This window comes from Magnolia sinica, chromosome 19 (assembly GCF_029962835.1).
Source record: "Magnolia sinica isolate HGM2019 chromosome 19, MsV1, whole genome shotgun sequence".
NCBI classification, from domain to species: domain Eukaryota; kingdom Viridiplantae; phylum Streptophyta; class Magnoliopsida; order Magnoliales; family Magnoliaceae; genus Magnolia; species Magnolia sinica.
This window is the reverse complement of record NC_080591.1, coordinates 37975449-37992500: the sequence shown is the minus strand read 5'-3', so window position 1 is coordinate 37992500 and position 17052 is coordinate 37975449. Positions and strand designations below refer to the sequence as shown.

Below are 17052 nucleotides of genomic sequence, written 5' to 3'. Positions count from 1 at the left end.
GTATGAAAGGATAAGACTTAAAAGGATTTGGATAAGAGTTGTGAGAGGAAGCGTATGAAGGCTAATTCCCTTACCAAGGATGTGTGGGAAGACTAGGAAGGATAAAATTAAGAATCAGGTCCTCTAAAGAGATAGAAATGGTTTGGTTATGTGAAATGAAGACTACAAATGGCTCCGTTGAGGAGAACTTTGATTAGGGTTGAAGGGACAAACATGAGGATAAGGCCTAGAGGACTTGGATTGAGGTGCAAGGGAATGGAGGCTTAGGTTAGCAATCATACATCAACCAATATGTGCACTTCCAAATGCGTACACAAGAGGACCAGATGGGGTCCCACTTAAGCACACATGGCTAGGGTCCTTATCTATTTCTGGTTAGTTTTCCTCTTTTTTTTTCCATAAGTTTTCTTTTTATTGTTGTTTTGTTAGGAAGTAACATCTCATTAGGAGTATTGACCATTAACAGTTAGATGAAAGAGACCTAGTACTCCACTCTATAAATAAGGCTACATGCCACATGTAATAATAGATTTATGATATATTCTTTTGACCAAAATTTTATGTGAGCTTTTGTTACTATGGTAGTAATATTGGGGACTGTTGAGCTAGCTCGCAATCTTCTGTTTATTCTTACTACTTGTGTGTGTGGATCCTCTTACACCCTTGTTTGTGATTTTGATAAATCAATCAAGTGTGTAGAATTCCATTCTACAATTAGGTTCATTCTTTTGAGTCAGTTGCATAACCTTGGTATTAGAGCAAGTCTAGAACCTATCTTTTCTTGTTCTCTTGTTTTCTCATGTTTCTTTTCTTTCCCAATCTCAAACAAGGTATTATGTATCAGTAATGGCGGCCATAATGGTCACCACTATTACCAATACGAGTATCGACCGTAATAGTCAATACAAGGTCGTAACAACCATTACGGCACCCATAACGGTGGGAAAAAAAATTGTCCAAAAAATTCTGAAAAAATATCTAGAAAATCTAGAATAATGTAAATATTTCAAATATGTATTTGTTTTTTGTTTGAAACATGTTTATGGTAGGGTAAAAGTCCACTCTCTAGTTAGAGTGTTGTATCAAGTTGTCTGGTGAATTTATGAACATGGTTACATGTTTCTAATGTTTACACATCACAGTCAAGCATTATAACTAGAAATTGGAAAAAAGGCATAAATACTATTTTTTTAAAAAAAAAAAATTGAAAAAAAATGGACCTTGGAGCTTTTGTTCGCTCAAATCGCTTCAATCTACGATTTTAATCCTAAAAACTATAGTAAGAGTAGTCGAAATCTGATGTAGAATGATTTATAAGAAAGTTTTCAGAATGTGAAAAATAGCAAAATGAGGGAATTTTTTTTTTATTTAAATAGAAAAAAAAAAGTGATCGCTTTTCGATTATTTCAAGGGTAACAATCGTCATGCCCTGTAACGGCCTTTACGTCCCCTATAACGGCCTTTACGTCCCCCGTAACGGCCGATACGGTCCCAAAAAACCCATTACCCCATTTCACCCCCGTATCATGTAATGGACACAACTATTACCTATACGTATCGCCCTTTACAACCATATCATAACGGATATGGAACACCTTCTCAAAACCATGCTCCAATCTTTGTCAAATCTGTCCCAATTCCCAAGCCAAAATCCTACTTATAGCCATAAACCCATCCACTTTTAGCCTGCATGCAAACTGTTGATCTTTATAGACCAGTGTTTCAAATAGCACTCGTAGCGTACACGCTACATAGCATAGCATAGCCATAACACTATGCGGCATTACTAAATAGTGCATAGGGGTCGTAGTGTGTGCTATAGCTACGTAGCATGTAGCATACGCTACAATGTATAGTTTGTTTAAAAGTTTAGTGTATCAAATTGTGTAAAACTCATTGTAAAAAAAAAAAAGTTAAAATGTAAAAGTTAAAACCAAAATTTCATTTGTTTATTTTTACTTTAAATGGCGGTGGCCCATTGTTAAATTTGGTGTGAAACTCACTGAGTAAAAAAATATTTAAAACTAGAATTAAACGAAATTTTTTTTGATAACCCCTCTTTCAAACCCTATATGCGACACAAGCACCCCTACCCAAAACCCATCATCAATTCTCTTGATCTGGAAGGCCATTCAAGGGGAGATTTCGGCTAATTAGTCGACCTTACAAAAAGGTCCATTTGTTGTATTTTCAAGAGCATTGTGGAGTTGAAATGATTTTCTCCTTCTCCCATTTGTACAGCTACGGAGCTCCAATGTTCAGTTTTTTTTAATTGATTGAATCTTTTCTTGAGCTTGCAAGAGGTATGTTCCTGCCCCTTAATCAAGGTGTCCTGTATTGGTATCGGTTGGCGTAACGGTGCCCTCCGAAACCGATACGGATACGGGGGCGTAACGGCGATACGGAGGCGTAACGGCCCGTAATGGCGCAATTTTTTTTTTGCCAAAAAAATATGAAAAAATATTGATTAAATCCGAAATATTCCAAGCATTCCAAATATCCATTCATTTATAAATTGGAAAACGTTTATGGTGGTGTAACGGTCCACTCTTTGGTGAGAAGTTGTATCGGACTATCTAATTAATTTTTAACCAGGTAACTTGAATTTGACTACAAAATTCATATATTTAATTTTTTTAAATATGTAATTTTTATATTTGACAACTTGATATCATTTCTCCCAATAGTTCTTTAAAAAAAAATGAAATTAAATTCAGGTAGATGGCGTTACCAATTTGGGGCTGACTTGGAGGACCAATCTATTCTCCAAATCAGCCTCAAATTCATGTCATTTATTGTCATTATCCCACTTATAAATTGGTGGACATTTATTGGATAGTGAATCATAAAAATAAATAAATAAATCAAAAGGCCCTATTTAAAAAAACAAAAGCTCACAAATTAACAATTAAAACTATTCAAGTAATTTGATTTTGGCATTGTGAGTTAGCAATTGCAGTCCATAATTTAATTGTCAAATTTTAAGTTAATATATGTCTCGTGTACAATTTTTTAAGGCTTGAATTAGGAGGGACTCAGATGTAAAGTGCAGCACACATGTCAAAGTTTTTTGGGCCCCACCCGTGATGAATGTGTTATATCCACAACGTCCATTCATTTTGCCAAATAATTTTAGGGCATGAGCCCAAAAATGAGGCACATCCAAAGCTCAGGTGGATTGCACCATAAAAAACAACAATAATTAAATGTTCACCGTTAAAAATTTATTGGGGGCTAAAAAAGTTTTAGATCAAGCTGACATGTGTGTTTTCCCTTTAACCATGTCAATGTGACCCAATTAATAGGTTAGATTGAAAATAAACATTACAGTGGACTTTAAGAAAATTTTAATGGTGAGCATTCTATAACCACTTTTTCCTATGGTGTGGTCCACCTAAGATTTGGATATTACTAATTTTTTGAATCCTGACCTAAAATGATGTGGCAAAATGGATGGACGATATGGATAAAAAATATACATCATAGTGGGGCCCACTCGGGTCTGATCAGATTGGATGGAAAATAAACGTTACCGTGCGCCCTACGAATTATTTAACCCTGAAAATCATTATCTCTGTTGCTATTTTTGGTGTGGTCCAAATGATCTCTGGATATAATTCATTTTTTGGGTGGTGCTCTAAAATGATCTCTGAAAATAGATGAACAGTGTAGATGTAATAAATACATCACTGTGGAGCCCATATAACTTTGATCTCCTTTGAACCGTTCGTACAACTCGGACCTCGAGGAGTGTCAGCGCTCGTCTTTGCGTGACACGTACCTACAGCAGTATTAAAAAAAAATGGGGAGAGGGAAACGAAAAGAAAAAAAGAGGGAAAGAAGAGAAAAGAAAAAAAGAGGGAAAGGGGGAAAGAAGAGATTGAGAGAGAGAGAGAGTGAGAGAGAGGAAGAAGAAGAAGAAGAAGAAGAACAGGAAGAAGCAGCCGCAGCCGCAGCAGGGCGCAGCTACTCGAGAAGAAGAAGAAGAAGAAGAAGAAGAAAGAGAAGAAGAAGAAGAAGAAAGGAAAGGAAAAAAAGGTAAGTTTTTTTTTTTTTTTTTTTTATAGGGCCCGTCACAGCCGTTACGGTCACAGAATTCCGTAACGGCCGTTTCGACCCCGTATCGCGTAACGGGTCCCACCGTTACCGTTATGTATCGGCCGTTACGGCCGATACGTAACCGATTTGGGATACCTTGCCCTCAATGAGTTCCTTTACATTTGGAATGAAGATTTCTTGTTACTTTTGGGAATACACACACACACACACACACACACATTCATTTTAGGATGCTGGTTACTGTGTAATATTGTAGGATAGGGGGTTGCTATCCATTTTTTTTTTTTTTCATTTTTGTTTGTTTGTTTTGGGGCCTGCTGTAGTGTGTGCATGACATGGTAGGGGTTGCTATGAATTTTTTTCTTTTTCATTTTTTAGGTGGTCTGTTGTGGTGTTTGTACAGGTGGTTGCGCATAGTTTTCTATGGTGTGGCTCATGTGGGACCCACTATGGCTATGTATAGTATGGATTTAATAAAAAGATGTGCATAGGTGGTTGGGCATTGTGTTCTATGGCCCACAATGGGCCCACTATGGCCCATTGTTTTCTAGTCCATCATGTGGGCCACCATTCTACAATGACTCTTTTTTCTTTTTTTTTTACTTTTAGATGTGCACGCACACACATTATTTTCTTCTTACTATTTATCATAATTTTTTTATTTTTAAATTTAAAAATAGAAGTATCGTGTAGCTTACACTGCACGCTACAAAGGTCTGAAAGCTACGCAACATGCTGCCGCTATTCAAAACACTGCTACAGACCACACCTAGTCGCCCTGTGGTCCAACCTGTAAAGGAATCTGTCCACAACCAGCCCACTAATTTGCCAAGTTCAAAGCCTCAGTAACCATCACTGAAACCTGTCCTAAAACCAGCCATCACCAATGCAATCCCATGGTGGTCCAGTTTCTGCCCAAACAGTATGTGAACTTGCAAAATTGGTCCCAAAACTGTCCCCTTACCTGCTCCCAGAACAGCCCATAGCCATCCTATAACAGCCATATTCAGAAACCAAGTCAGTCCCCAGCAGCTGCATAAGTAGCCCATTCACAACCCCAAGCCACCACAAAATCTACCCTTAAACCAGTGGATGGATTCATTGCCAAACAGTCCCCTTATCTGTGCAATTTCAGGCCCAAATTATGCATCTTACTCAGTCCCTGAATCTGTCAGAAATTTCGGCCAGAAATAAGTCCCACATTTCAGCCCAAAATCTGTAGAGGCAAAGCCCTTAAAATTCAGCCATCTTGCACTCAAACAGTCACCAAACCTGCCAACCATTGACCCAAAACCAGCCTTCATGCCATCCCTATTGCAAACCAGATTTCAGTCCCAAATTTGTCCAGAAAATTAATCCCGGAATCAGTCATAGTTCAGCCCCATTAACAATTAAGTTCAGTCCAAACAGTTCCTAGCAATGTCCCTAACCCAATCAACAATATACAACCCTTTCTTAACATCACTATTTTCCCACCTTTTTGTGATTCCCTGCAAACCCTGGGTGATACCAATTGTTTATACTCCAATTCCAGTACCTGATGCTCCATGGGAAGAGCGGATGAGAAGTGGAGGCGACGAGACCACTAATACCTTTAGGCGAACAGGCACTCTTACAATTTCAATGATGTGAGCCATAGGGGGTGATTGGTTGGTTTTTTTCCACCTTTGTTACCCCCGGTGGCTAACCTCAGGTATGCTGAAACAAAGACTGTCATCTGAAACCATCCCCATCCTGAGGTTAGGCGCTAGGAGGTTAAGCTTCACTTACACCTAACCACTAAGTGGCTTGCCTAAGGTACAAGATTTCCTTCCCCTTGACCGTCCACTTAGTGGGCCATTAAGGCATCTAGGAAAGTACTTCATAAAGTCCCTCGGCTAGCAGTTTAAGGACATGCCTAGGATGTGAACCACAGAAACAACCAACAAGTCTGGATCAACTATCCAGCTCAACAAAGGCCTAGCTAATTGTCCAACACAATCATAAGTCCGAACAACCACCCAGAACAAATAAGAATTGACTAATTGTCTAATATAAACAACGAGCCTGGATCAATTACCCAGCTTAACCAAGGTTGCCAACTGCCCAACACAATCATAACAATCCAATATAAACAACGAGCCTGAGCCAACTGCCCAGAGTAAACAAGCCCAGTACAATCATAAATCTGCACCAAGGCTGGGACAATCATGTAGTCCAAACAAGCCAAAACCAACAATTTGGTGCTTAAACGGGTTCAAGTCAACTACCCAGTACATAAATAAGTTGTTCCAACTGCCTTGAATAAATATTAGTCACATCACATGTTTAGCAAGGAGAGCATGAAACAGAGAAACTACTAAGTCGTCGAAGGAAGAGGTGAAGAAGAGGCGAACACATGTCACATAGCAAGAGACAATCCAGTCAAATACCTCTAACCAGATAGCGAAAAAATCAGCAAGGGCTTCAACCACACATGTAACGATTGTCCATTTAAAAATAAATAAATAAAGAATCTGAATTTAAATTTAAAGTTGATCTTTAAATTTGAGAGAGAAAAACGACAAATCTCTCCCTCATCCCTCTTATCTCTCTCTTATCTGACTCCTCCTCCTCAAGGGAGGATACGTGAATAGCCCTCTTTAACCAAAAAAAATAAAATTCAGAGACTTGGAACGGAGAGGGAGAGGAGAGGCTTTGAGGAAACCATAAGCTCGATTTATCTAGTTTGGTAATATGATCCCTTTATTTTGATTTTCTTGTAACCTAGGCCTATTTTGGCAAATCTACACAATGAATGGGTGGGATTAGTTACACATTCATTGCATCGATCAATTCGGCATGTATAGTACAAAGATATCATCCTTTGCGCAATCGTTTTTGGCGAATTGGCGTAGAGAATGATGTTTAGCCTTTAATGACTTATGAAGTCAGATCCATACCATCCATCGGTTTTCCAATGTAGAAATATGCAAAAACCTCAATCACTGGGCCAATCTGACCATCTGATGGACCGTACTACTACTAATCGAACATCAATTATTATCAAATCATGTAGTTTTGAATGATGTGAGCCATGGGTGGTTCAGATCAGTTGATCAATGGACCTCTCTCCTAATTGATTAAGAGAGAGAGACAATGGTTGGTTTCAATCCGTCCAATGGGCACGATTGGACTAAAAAATGAACTTAAGAAAAATCCAACAATTTTGATTCAGTTTGTCAAAACTGGATTGAATCTGGAGATTTTTTATTCGACTTTCAATTTGAGTCAATTCAATCGACAAAGGCGAATTTTGTCTAGAGACTCTCAATGCGATTTTCTATTAGTGTCGATTCGATCGACAAACCATCAATTCGAGTCGATTCAATCAACAGTGTTGTCGATTCGATCAACAAACAGTTGAACAGATTTGTTTGATTCTGAATTTGGATACTTGGACTAATGAACTAAATATACTTATAAATTCACATACATTAGGCTTGTCCAAACCAATTAAATATCACTGGCTGGTGGTCAGCCACTTGGATCTGATCAAGTGGGCCCCACATAAGATGGTGGCAATCGCAAACCCTGTGTTAAGGGTTGGGTATGAAGGAGTCTAATTGGATAGTGTGTAATCCTTCATGTGGACCCCAATTTGGGAAATTGGTCAATTTAAAATGGGCCCTACCATATAAATTAATATGATTAGCAAATGATTTTAGTTATATGACTATATTAGCAATTTCTAATTCGTTCTAATTCAAATTTTATATAGAATCATTATTGTCGAGTACAAGTGAGTAATCCCAACATGTTTCCTCTCTATTAGATTTTAAATGGTTTTGATGTATTTATTATATCCAATCCGATGTTTGTTATGTCGTTCGCTTGTTTCGATTAAGTTGAAACTAATTGATTTAATGTCGTTGAACTCATGACTTTATTCATTTTGGTTGAGAATCGTTTGGTGTTGATTTCATCAGTTCACATGTAACTTGTGTTGATTCTGAGTTGAATATCAGTTTGTTATATGCGATTCATTGTTTACAATGGTATTACTACATTCGAACATTCATCTCTTGCATACACACTATGTGCTTGAATTCCTGGGGGACCTCCCTGGAAGGTGTATCTAGTAGAATCGTTATTGGATGTGGGCCTTCCCATGCCTACCAAACTAGTAGAAGCCTACCAAGCACAGATGTGAGTTGACGGTCATCCAACTCAAGCAAGTGGACAATTATCCCACTTGATGCATTCATACATTTACGCATTTGCACGACATTGATGCGTTCATTCAATTCATGCATTTAGATTGCTTGATGGTTATTCTGTTTATTTTGTTGTTATACAGTTTTAATTTTAATGCGACAAACCACTTGGGAATTCTCACTAGGCCTGGTCAGCTTACCCTCTATTAATGAAAAATCGTATAGATGTGACCGAGGTTGAACCTTTGGCATAAGAACAAGAAAGCGCATCCGAACCAATGAATGATCCACATGACACATGGCCTTACCTGCTGGAAGAAAAATTGGTTGCTTTGGACCAATCTTAATTATTCATTTTAGTTCTAACCTGCTATTCTTGGAATTAGTTCCGATTTGTTACGCATTACTTGAGATGATGGTGTTGATTTTATGATTTAAGAGCATTAGACATGACATGATGATTATTTAACTTAAGTATTAATTTTCGACATGTAAATAAGACCTCAAATGGGTGGGTCCCAAAATGAATTCCCAATAGTTGATTTGAATGGATATTTGATTTTTGGATGTATGATTTGTGATTGCGATTGTGATTGGATGGAACTTAGATTCTACATTAACAATATCAAATTGGCGTCTCTACGTAAATGCATTGAATTGATTAAGTACACTTAGTGTACGAGTCGCACCTTGAAAATCATGTTTGGGATGTGTGCTCGGTACTCAAATTTCGGATCGTGACAACACATCAAAGAGGCTTCAAATCCAGCAACACATGAACCAGATCACCAAAAACTTCAACCGGTCAACAAAACGGCTCCAAATCCAACAACAAATAATTTAAGGCCCTAAAAATTCCAATGGCCAGCCATCCCCTCTCACAAATCACAACAAGTCAGTGAAGAAAGGTCTCATGACTCTCAAAACATAAAAACGAATGAAAAAGAAGAATGAAGGGTGCCAGGAAAAGGGTTAATAAAAAGTTGTAGTTGTGTATGGAAAGAGGGGAAGAAAAGAAAATTACGAATAAGTTGTTGTACAGGGAAAGAAAGACCGAAAGAGGGAAAGAGGAAAGGGATAAAAAAAAAAAAAAAAAGATTAGGAAGGGAGACACTAGTTGTTGAGAAAGATTAAAAATATAAAACTCATAGAGTTGAGAAGCATATGAAAAAGAATGAAAGAGGAAAAAGTTTTTTTTTTTTTTAAAGGAAAGATAGGAACCACCGAAGATTAGGAAAGGAAACAAAAAATAGCTAAAAATATGCTCTAAAAGGGGAAAAAAATCAGCAAACTCTAACTAAGGCAACACAAAAATCCGAAAAACAAAAATCTACTTCAACAAGAAAAATAAAAAATTTGCTTCAACAGGAAAAACCATAGTCAAGGCAACACAAAAATAAAAAAGTCCGTTAAAAAAATCTTCCAAAAAAGAATCGAAGAACAATGAAAAAAAAATGAAGGAAAAAAGAAGAAAGGAGAAAAGAAGAAACCATAGGAACACTTAGGCTCTAATACCATGTTAAACGGATACATTGTGCTAATCTTGAGGGTCTATAAGAAGCTGCAATGAGAAGAAGGAGAAGAAAGATGGAAGAGAGAAACAATGAGAGAGAGAAAGAGAGAGAGAGAGAGAGAGAGAGAGAGAGAGAGAGAGAAATAGCAAAAAACTTGAGATGCTGTGGGTCTATTAAAACCTCAGCCCTCTACTCTTATTTATAATAGTAAAAACATGAATAGGGCCTATAGCCTTATTAATGGACTTCGACCCAATGGACCTTATTCAACTATCAACCTTTCAACACTCCCCCTCAAGCTAGAGCATCTTAATGAGGCCTAGCTTGGAACAAGGGCTAATATAATCAAACCTAAGAAAGAAAGAAATTCTTCTCAAACAGCCTATAACAATTGCGTTAACAGAATTATGGGACTCTCCTTTCAAGATTTTGACTATCATTAGACCTCAATGATCTATCAATTTAGTTCCACTCATTGTTGTCGAATCGCATATGCGATCATGTGCAATTGCATTTTTTTTTTAAAAAAAAATTTGAAAAATTAAAATATATATATATATATATGTTAGGGAAAAATTCAAAAAATTGTAAAAAAATATAAGAAACTGAGGAGAACTTTTCTAAGTTCATAGATAACTAATTTTACATATTTAAAATACATTTGAGAGAGATAAAATCAATTAAACAATGAATTAAACATCAAGTCATCCACATTTAACACTATAGTTAACAAGAAGTAACAACAAAATCAACAAGCTATCTTCCTTGAAACTTAAAAGTACTTGAATCATGATCTTCCAACTTCCAAGAGAGAGGGAATGTAAGAGAGAGAGAGAGAGAGAGAGAGAGAGAGAGAGAGAGAGATTAAGTGAGAATATTGCAAATGGAGGAGATTTGGAAGCTTTTTTATAGACAAAATGTTATTTTTTGCAAAAAAATAAAAATAAAAATTCAATGTGCCATGGCCAATATGCAATCACATATGCTGTATGCGATCGCATACATCGCATATTTTCGCATATGCAACATATGTGATCACATATGCGATCTGCATATGGATATGCGCATATACGATTGCACATGACAACAATGGTTCCACTTACTATTGTGATTAGACTGAGAAGGGGCATTTAGGCTTTTGTGCAAAATACACACGACGAAGTCAGGCGGAAGATACCTTGGTAATGAAAATTACACGAGCAATGTAGATGTTTGGCAACGCTTTGCACAATTGCAAGAGAATGAGATAAGGTCATGGTGTCCAGTAGGAACTTATACCGAGCTCCACTTAATAAAGGGAGGTCCTTATCATGCTCTGAAGAAGTTATGTGATCATGCACACCAGAACGAGCTTCCACCTGAAATTAAGATCTGTGTGCTTCCAAGTTGAGGACCTTGCAGTTAACTTGGACCGACATCACTATGATAAGAGCACAAAAGAATGGACTATCCAAATATCTAAAGACAACACCATTTTGAGAAAGTCATTAAAGATGTGTTCGACGATCACTTAATTTCAGGACACCTAGGAGGGGATAAAAAATTTCTAATTAGATGAAGAGGTCGACCGAGTTCAATTGCATCAACCTGCACCACAAGTTCTTTCACATTAGGAGGAATTGCAGCAATCATACCCCATCCAACATGTGCATGCTCCGTCTCTACACATGAATCGGCCCAAACGTGAACATGAGACCCCACTTAAGCACGTGTAGCTAGGGTCCTCATCTGCCCTGTTATGTGTCCCTAACTAGTTTTCCTATTTGCTTTAGAAGTCTTCCTTGTTATTGTTATGTTGTTAGGATGCAGTGTCTCATTAGGATTTTTGTTTCCTTATTATGAGAATTGGATGTTAGATCAAGTAAGCAAACCTCACAGTCCCCAGTCTATAAATAAGGGTACATGCCGTACATAATAACAGATTCATGCTATTTTCTTTTGAGCAAAATTTGCTGAGAGGTTTCGTTTCTACTGTAGTAGTAATGTGGTGAAAGACCATAGGGCTGTTGGGCTTGCTCACAGTACTTTGTTTCTTCTTTCTATTTGATGCATGTAGATCCTCCTACACTCTTGTTCGTGATTTTGATCATTCAATTAGAACATAGAATTCCATTTCTGCAGTTAGTTTCGTTCTTTTGAGTTTAGTTGCATCAGATAGAACCTTAGATAGGAGTGGTTGAGGAATTGGGATCCATAGAGAGGCCCAAACGGCTGGGACGGCTATGACGATGTGAATGACATTGATTTTATGTTTATTAAAGAATAGACTACAATCTGGACAAAGTGGACACTTCCATTGCATTTACTAGCATTCAAATCGAACATTGACATAAAGATAAACACAGCAGATGTGATAAATCTGAGATCAGAAGAAATGGTCCACACAAAGTTATAACTGCCGCATGCAAAATAAATATCAATCAGTAAACCTGTAAGCAAGAAAAACTTACTTCAAGCAAGAGGAGCTTGAGCAACCTGCATGAAGATGCCAGTTCTACTTGTTTACGCCAGTGTCTTCTATAGCTTACAATCAGCAATGAGCCAACTAACAGACCACGTAAACTCTCCTCCATGTGTAAAATATATGCTGCAATAGAAGCAAGTTGTCCTTCACCAATCTTTATGGGACGAACACCTCCAAGGACCCTTGCAGCTCCTTTCAATGCATTGATCGCAGCTGAATTAAACAAGCAGCCTTTTCTGCTATTTACAGGAGCCTTGCATGCTAAACACCAGCCACATTTTTCCCTTGGGATCTCAATGAGCTTCCTTTCAGAACTTGGCCATAGAAAATGTATGGTTGCTTCTGCAAAGGCTTTTACTTGCAAAGATGTGTTTTCAGAAACAATTTTCTTAGCCTTTGAAGCACCGCGAGACTCAGAAGACTTGCCATTTTCAGATCCAAGACGAGCAATAGCAGCAGCTGCAGATGCAGCAACGTCACCAGGGATGTACTGATTTACATAAGCCTGAGGCTTGAAAGAAGTTCCCAAGAATTTGAAAGAAGTTCCCAAGAATGAGGTGCTGTTGATTGTATCTCCTTTATTTACCCCACTGTAACCATGGTTATGCTGCCTGCTTTCACGAGAAATGCTATGAATGCTATTCTTCATTTGCAATACCAAGCTATCTGCATCTTCTCGACCAGAGCTCTCCACATCTCGTGATGCACCAGTAGCGAATTCTAATACAGTTGATCTTTCACCTGAACTTTGGTGGTTTACATCAGAAGGATCAATTGGCATGATGAGTGAGCCAGCAGATATGGCAGATTCTGTTCCAAGCTGCCCAACCTGTTGAGCTGTCAGCTCAGCATGTCCAGAAGTAAATTGGTCACCAGACTTCTCACAGGTAACAACATTGTCTTTCTGCAAATCTGGAAGATCAGTTTGGCACACCGAGTCTAAGGAGGGGCCATTGACCCCAGCTTCAATGCAGTCATTCTCCTGAAATGATAGTGCTCCATTCTCCAACTTACTTTCACTTGTCTTGCTCTCATGGTTATACCCCTCATCTGTATTTGAGGGAATTCGACTTTTCCTAACAGATTGGGGGCAAAATGTAGAAGAACCCATTGCATCTTCCTTCTCATCCAATGAATTTACACCAGGTTCAGTTCCTGCAGGATGAGACAATATTGCATCTCCTGAGATTTCCCAGTACTGTAAAATTCCCTTGCAGATCTGGGAGTACAATGGTGCATGTTGGGCAGATGAATGAAGCACTTGGAGGACTTTCAAAACATCATCCTGACTGTAGTATCTAATGATTGGTTCTGCATTTATTGAAGTCCCGAGCCTGCAATCATTCATTTCAAGAGATATGAAAAAGATCCAAGAAGTTCAAATATATAAACAGTGCACATATAACAGCTAGAGACTAGCCCCAATAACTAGGTGAAAGGACTAAAATGCCCTACTTTAGTTCACTGGAGAAAAAGAAAGGGATATTAGGGTCATTCCAGTATAAAAAGAGAAGAAAAAAACAGGCAAAAGCAAAAGCACACAGTCAAAAGGGTTCATGTGGACATAGGGCCACACATGGGGTCCACGTGTGATCATGTGGGGTTCAAGTGTAGTTATGTGGGGCCCACCAGAGTCCTCTTGCATTGTATAGGCAAATAGGTCATGTTCACATCAGGAAGGGGATCAATGTTGTTGAGGTACGGAAGGCTTATGCCTTAAGGAAGCCGACGCTCTCCCAAGGCATAGACCTTGAGGTGTAATATACGTAAGGCTTATGCCTCAAATAGTGAGGCATATGAGTGATATACACGTCCTGTATGATGTATGCCTTCTGCTAAGGGTCTTAGGCGACTCCCAATTTGTTTCTCAAGAGCAGACGTTATAGAAGAATTTTTATTTTTATTTTTTCTAATTTACTTTTGCCCTTTTTATCCCTCTATAACCATGAACACAAAAATTGAGTAAGGACTAAGGAGTTAAACAAAACATATTTAGAGGTATTTCTAAACTCAATTAGAAAATTCTCTCAATTTCTTTATCTCTTACTTGCTAGGTTGGGTTAGGATTATGTTATCATAAATTGTGGATGTCATATGGCCTATTGAAGGTTGATACCCTCAAAGAGCTCCAAACACAAGGCAGACCAGAGTATTATCAAAATACAATATCAGTCCTAAGAAATAAAGGCAAAGGCAATATGCATCCAACAAGACAAGCTTATGACAAAGAAGATAACATATTGTGTAATATAATGTAGATTCAAGTTGTCAGCAAAGGATTATAAAAAGTACCTACAGTGATATGAACTCACAAAAAATAACCAAGTTTTGCTACATGTTAAAGACATGCCATACGACCAATAAGATATTGATAGAAGGAATAGTAGTTGACTAGAGATCCTTACACGAGTAAGTAATTGCAAGTGCCCAAAAATGCCCGCTCGTGTGGATCGATGCCTAGGAACTCTGCCCCCCTTAATCCTGTTCCAATTCTTGAGCAAGTTGGCCCAATCTTATTCACAACACATTCCGGACAGAACCAATCCCCTTCATCTAATGAAGCTTTATTCAAACCAATGCATCGCGAATGGTACACTGAAGGGCATCCATCACAACAAAGGAGAGTCCCGTCCATTGCACAAAGCCGGCATTCATCAGTATCCACAACATCTTCTGACATATTCACCTCTGGTTCCACAGCTTTACTAGAACCCGTAGAACTCCGGTCACGAGGTGGCTTCGATTCGCAGGGTTCAACAATATTCTCCATGGCTACTGGGTCTTTGCACGCGGAGGTCTTGGTGTATCGAGGATGGACCCTTCTCGGCCCATTTTCAGGGGCAAGGCTGGCATTACCATCGGTCTCCATTCCCACTTCCATGCTTCCCCGCATGTTAATTTCATGTCTAAGCTCTGCTGAGTCTAGAGCATCATCACATAAGATTTGCAGAATCCTTAGCTTTGTCGGTGCTGGCATGGTGTAATATTCAGATTTCAAAACATGGTCATGAAATCCTTTCAACTCCTGCTCCTTTGTGTATCCCATTATCAGAAGATACTCAACTACATAAACAGGCCAAGTAAGCGTATCAAGCAAGCTCCAATCCAAACGCCTGGAAAAAAGGGAAAGTCAGAGACGAGTATACAGGAATGAAAACACCGCAAAAGAAACAGAGAAATACCTCAAGCATTTTGAAGTGAACTCGGAGCTGCTCCCATCTAAAGAATCCATCTCAAGATCACGACGCAGCGCACGCATCAGAGAGACATGGATCGCATCCAACAGAGAATTCTGGGACATGCAGTTGAGCGACCCAACGAAATCATCAAGGCTGAATGGGCTCAAGAACAGCCGGCAACTGAACGAGCGCAGGAAATTGTACACGGAGAACAAATAACCAATCGATTCCTCAGGAATACCAATATCACCAGAGGATGGAGGAAGCGCCAGCGGAGGAAGCCGAGCCGTTTCAGACTCGCATGAATCGCTGGACGAGTCGGCATCCGACTCGACATCAGCAGAAGTCAATTTGCTGACAGCCGATGAATCATCAACCCGGTCGACTCCATCAGCAGTTTCAGGAGCTTTTGGACCCTGATTCTTTGAAACTGACCGACCCAATTCCTGCTTCCCAGCAGCAGGATCCGCGCACAAGCCACCACCGCTGCCGCTGCCACCACCATCTTCCTTCACAAGGAGATCGCAAACCTCTTCATATTCCAGATCCTCACGGTCGCCATCCTCATATTCAACGAGATACAATCCGCCGCGCTTGAATCTCAAGATCCTCCCGATGAAGACCCCGCTGCCAACGAATTCCTTCCTCACGCGGCGCCCAACCAGATCCCATCGATCTGGACCGCCCAGTTGCTCTCTCCCTCGCTTCCGCTCCCGATTGTCCAACGGGAGAACCTCAGACTCCATATAAAAGGGAAAAAAAATGTGGGGGGGAGGGGAGAAACCCTTGATGGGAACGGCCTTCGATATAAAATCTAGGGTTTCAAGAATCGGTTTCCAGACCTGTTTTGGCTTCGTCGGAGCCCATATGAAAGAGAACGAATCGCTGCAACGGATGAAATTAAAAATAGAAAAGAGATTGTAGATTTGCAATACCTGGCTAGGGTTTGGAAACGACGCCTTCTGTGAGAGAGAGAGAGAGAGAGAGAGGGGAGATTTTGGGGGTTGGGAGAAAGGGGCTGTGTTATTTTACTCTGCCCTAATCGGAGAGAGAGAGAGAGAGAGACGGAACGGCCTCTTCCACTTCCTAACACTAGGCCCTAAGGCACGAAGCTAGGGAGAGGAGCGCTTGCAGTATCCGCTCGTGTGACATGGAGCGAACGCGTGACGACTAGACACACGCGCATAAGGTCATGGGGATTCATCCAGTGGGCCCCACCATCGGCATTAATCTGGCTCAGGAATGGGCCCTGCCGATCAGGTGCGTTGCGTATGCGTGTAAAACCGACAGCAAGTAATAGATTGGTAAAATGCATGGCCTTCCAGCTGCTTGATGACAAGTAGCCCTGCCTGATTCTTGTTGGCCAGGCTATTTTAGAGGTGGGTCCGCCTCATGAATGGCTTGGATCTTTTACACGTTTTCATTTTGTTGGTACATGTGCCGCAAGAAATCCCCCTTTTCATGCGAGCGGAAGTAACGGTTAGCTTTTTAAAGATATTACCGCCAAGAGGACAGGTGAGACCGCGATTCTCTACTCGGCCTCGACTCGCTCGATCCAAAAAATATGGGACTCGGCGGAATTGAAAATCCACGCAACCAAATTTCTTACTATTTCTTTTTTCAAATACACGTACAAAAATTCTCGGCCGAACAATACAGAA

General features: G+C 39.5%; 1 protein-coding gene across 1 annotated transcript in view; it reads right to left on the bottom strand.

Moving 5' to 3' along the window:
* The window catches only part of LOC131234439 (DDT domain-containing protein PTM-like), a 28129-nt gene extending 11603 nt beyond the window's left edge, over nucleotides 1-16526 (bottom strand). Inside the window, exons 1-3 of the mRNA XM_058231312.1 lie at nucleotides 15395-16526; nucleotides 14618-15325; nucleotides 12199-13546 (exon numbers count right to left, since the gene is read on the bottom strand). Coding sequence (XP_058087295.1) covers nucleotides 12199-13546; nucleotides 14618-15325; nucleotides 15395-16137 — 2799 coding nt within the window. The 5' untranslated portion in view covers nucleotides 16138-16526. The remainder of the gene's footprint in view (nucleotides 1-12198; nucleotides 13547-14617; nucleotides 15326-15394) is intronic.
* Nucleotides 16527-17052: the final 526 nt, after the last annotated feature.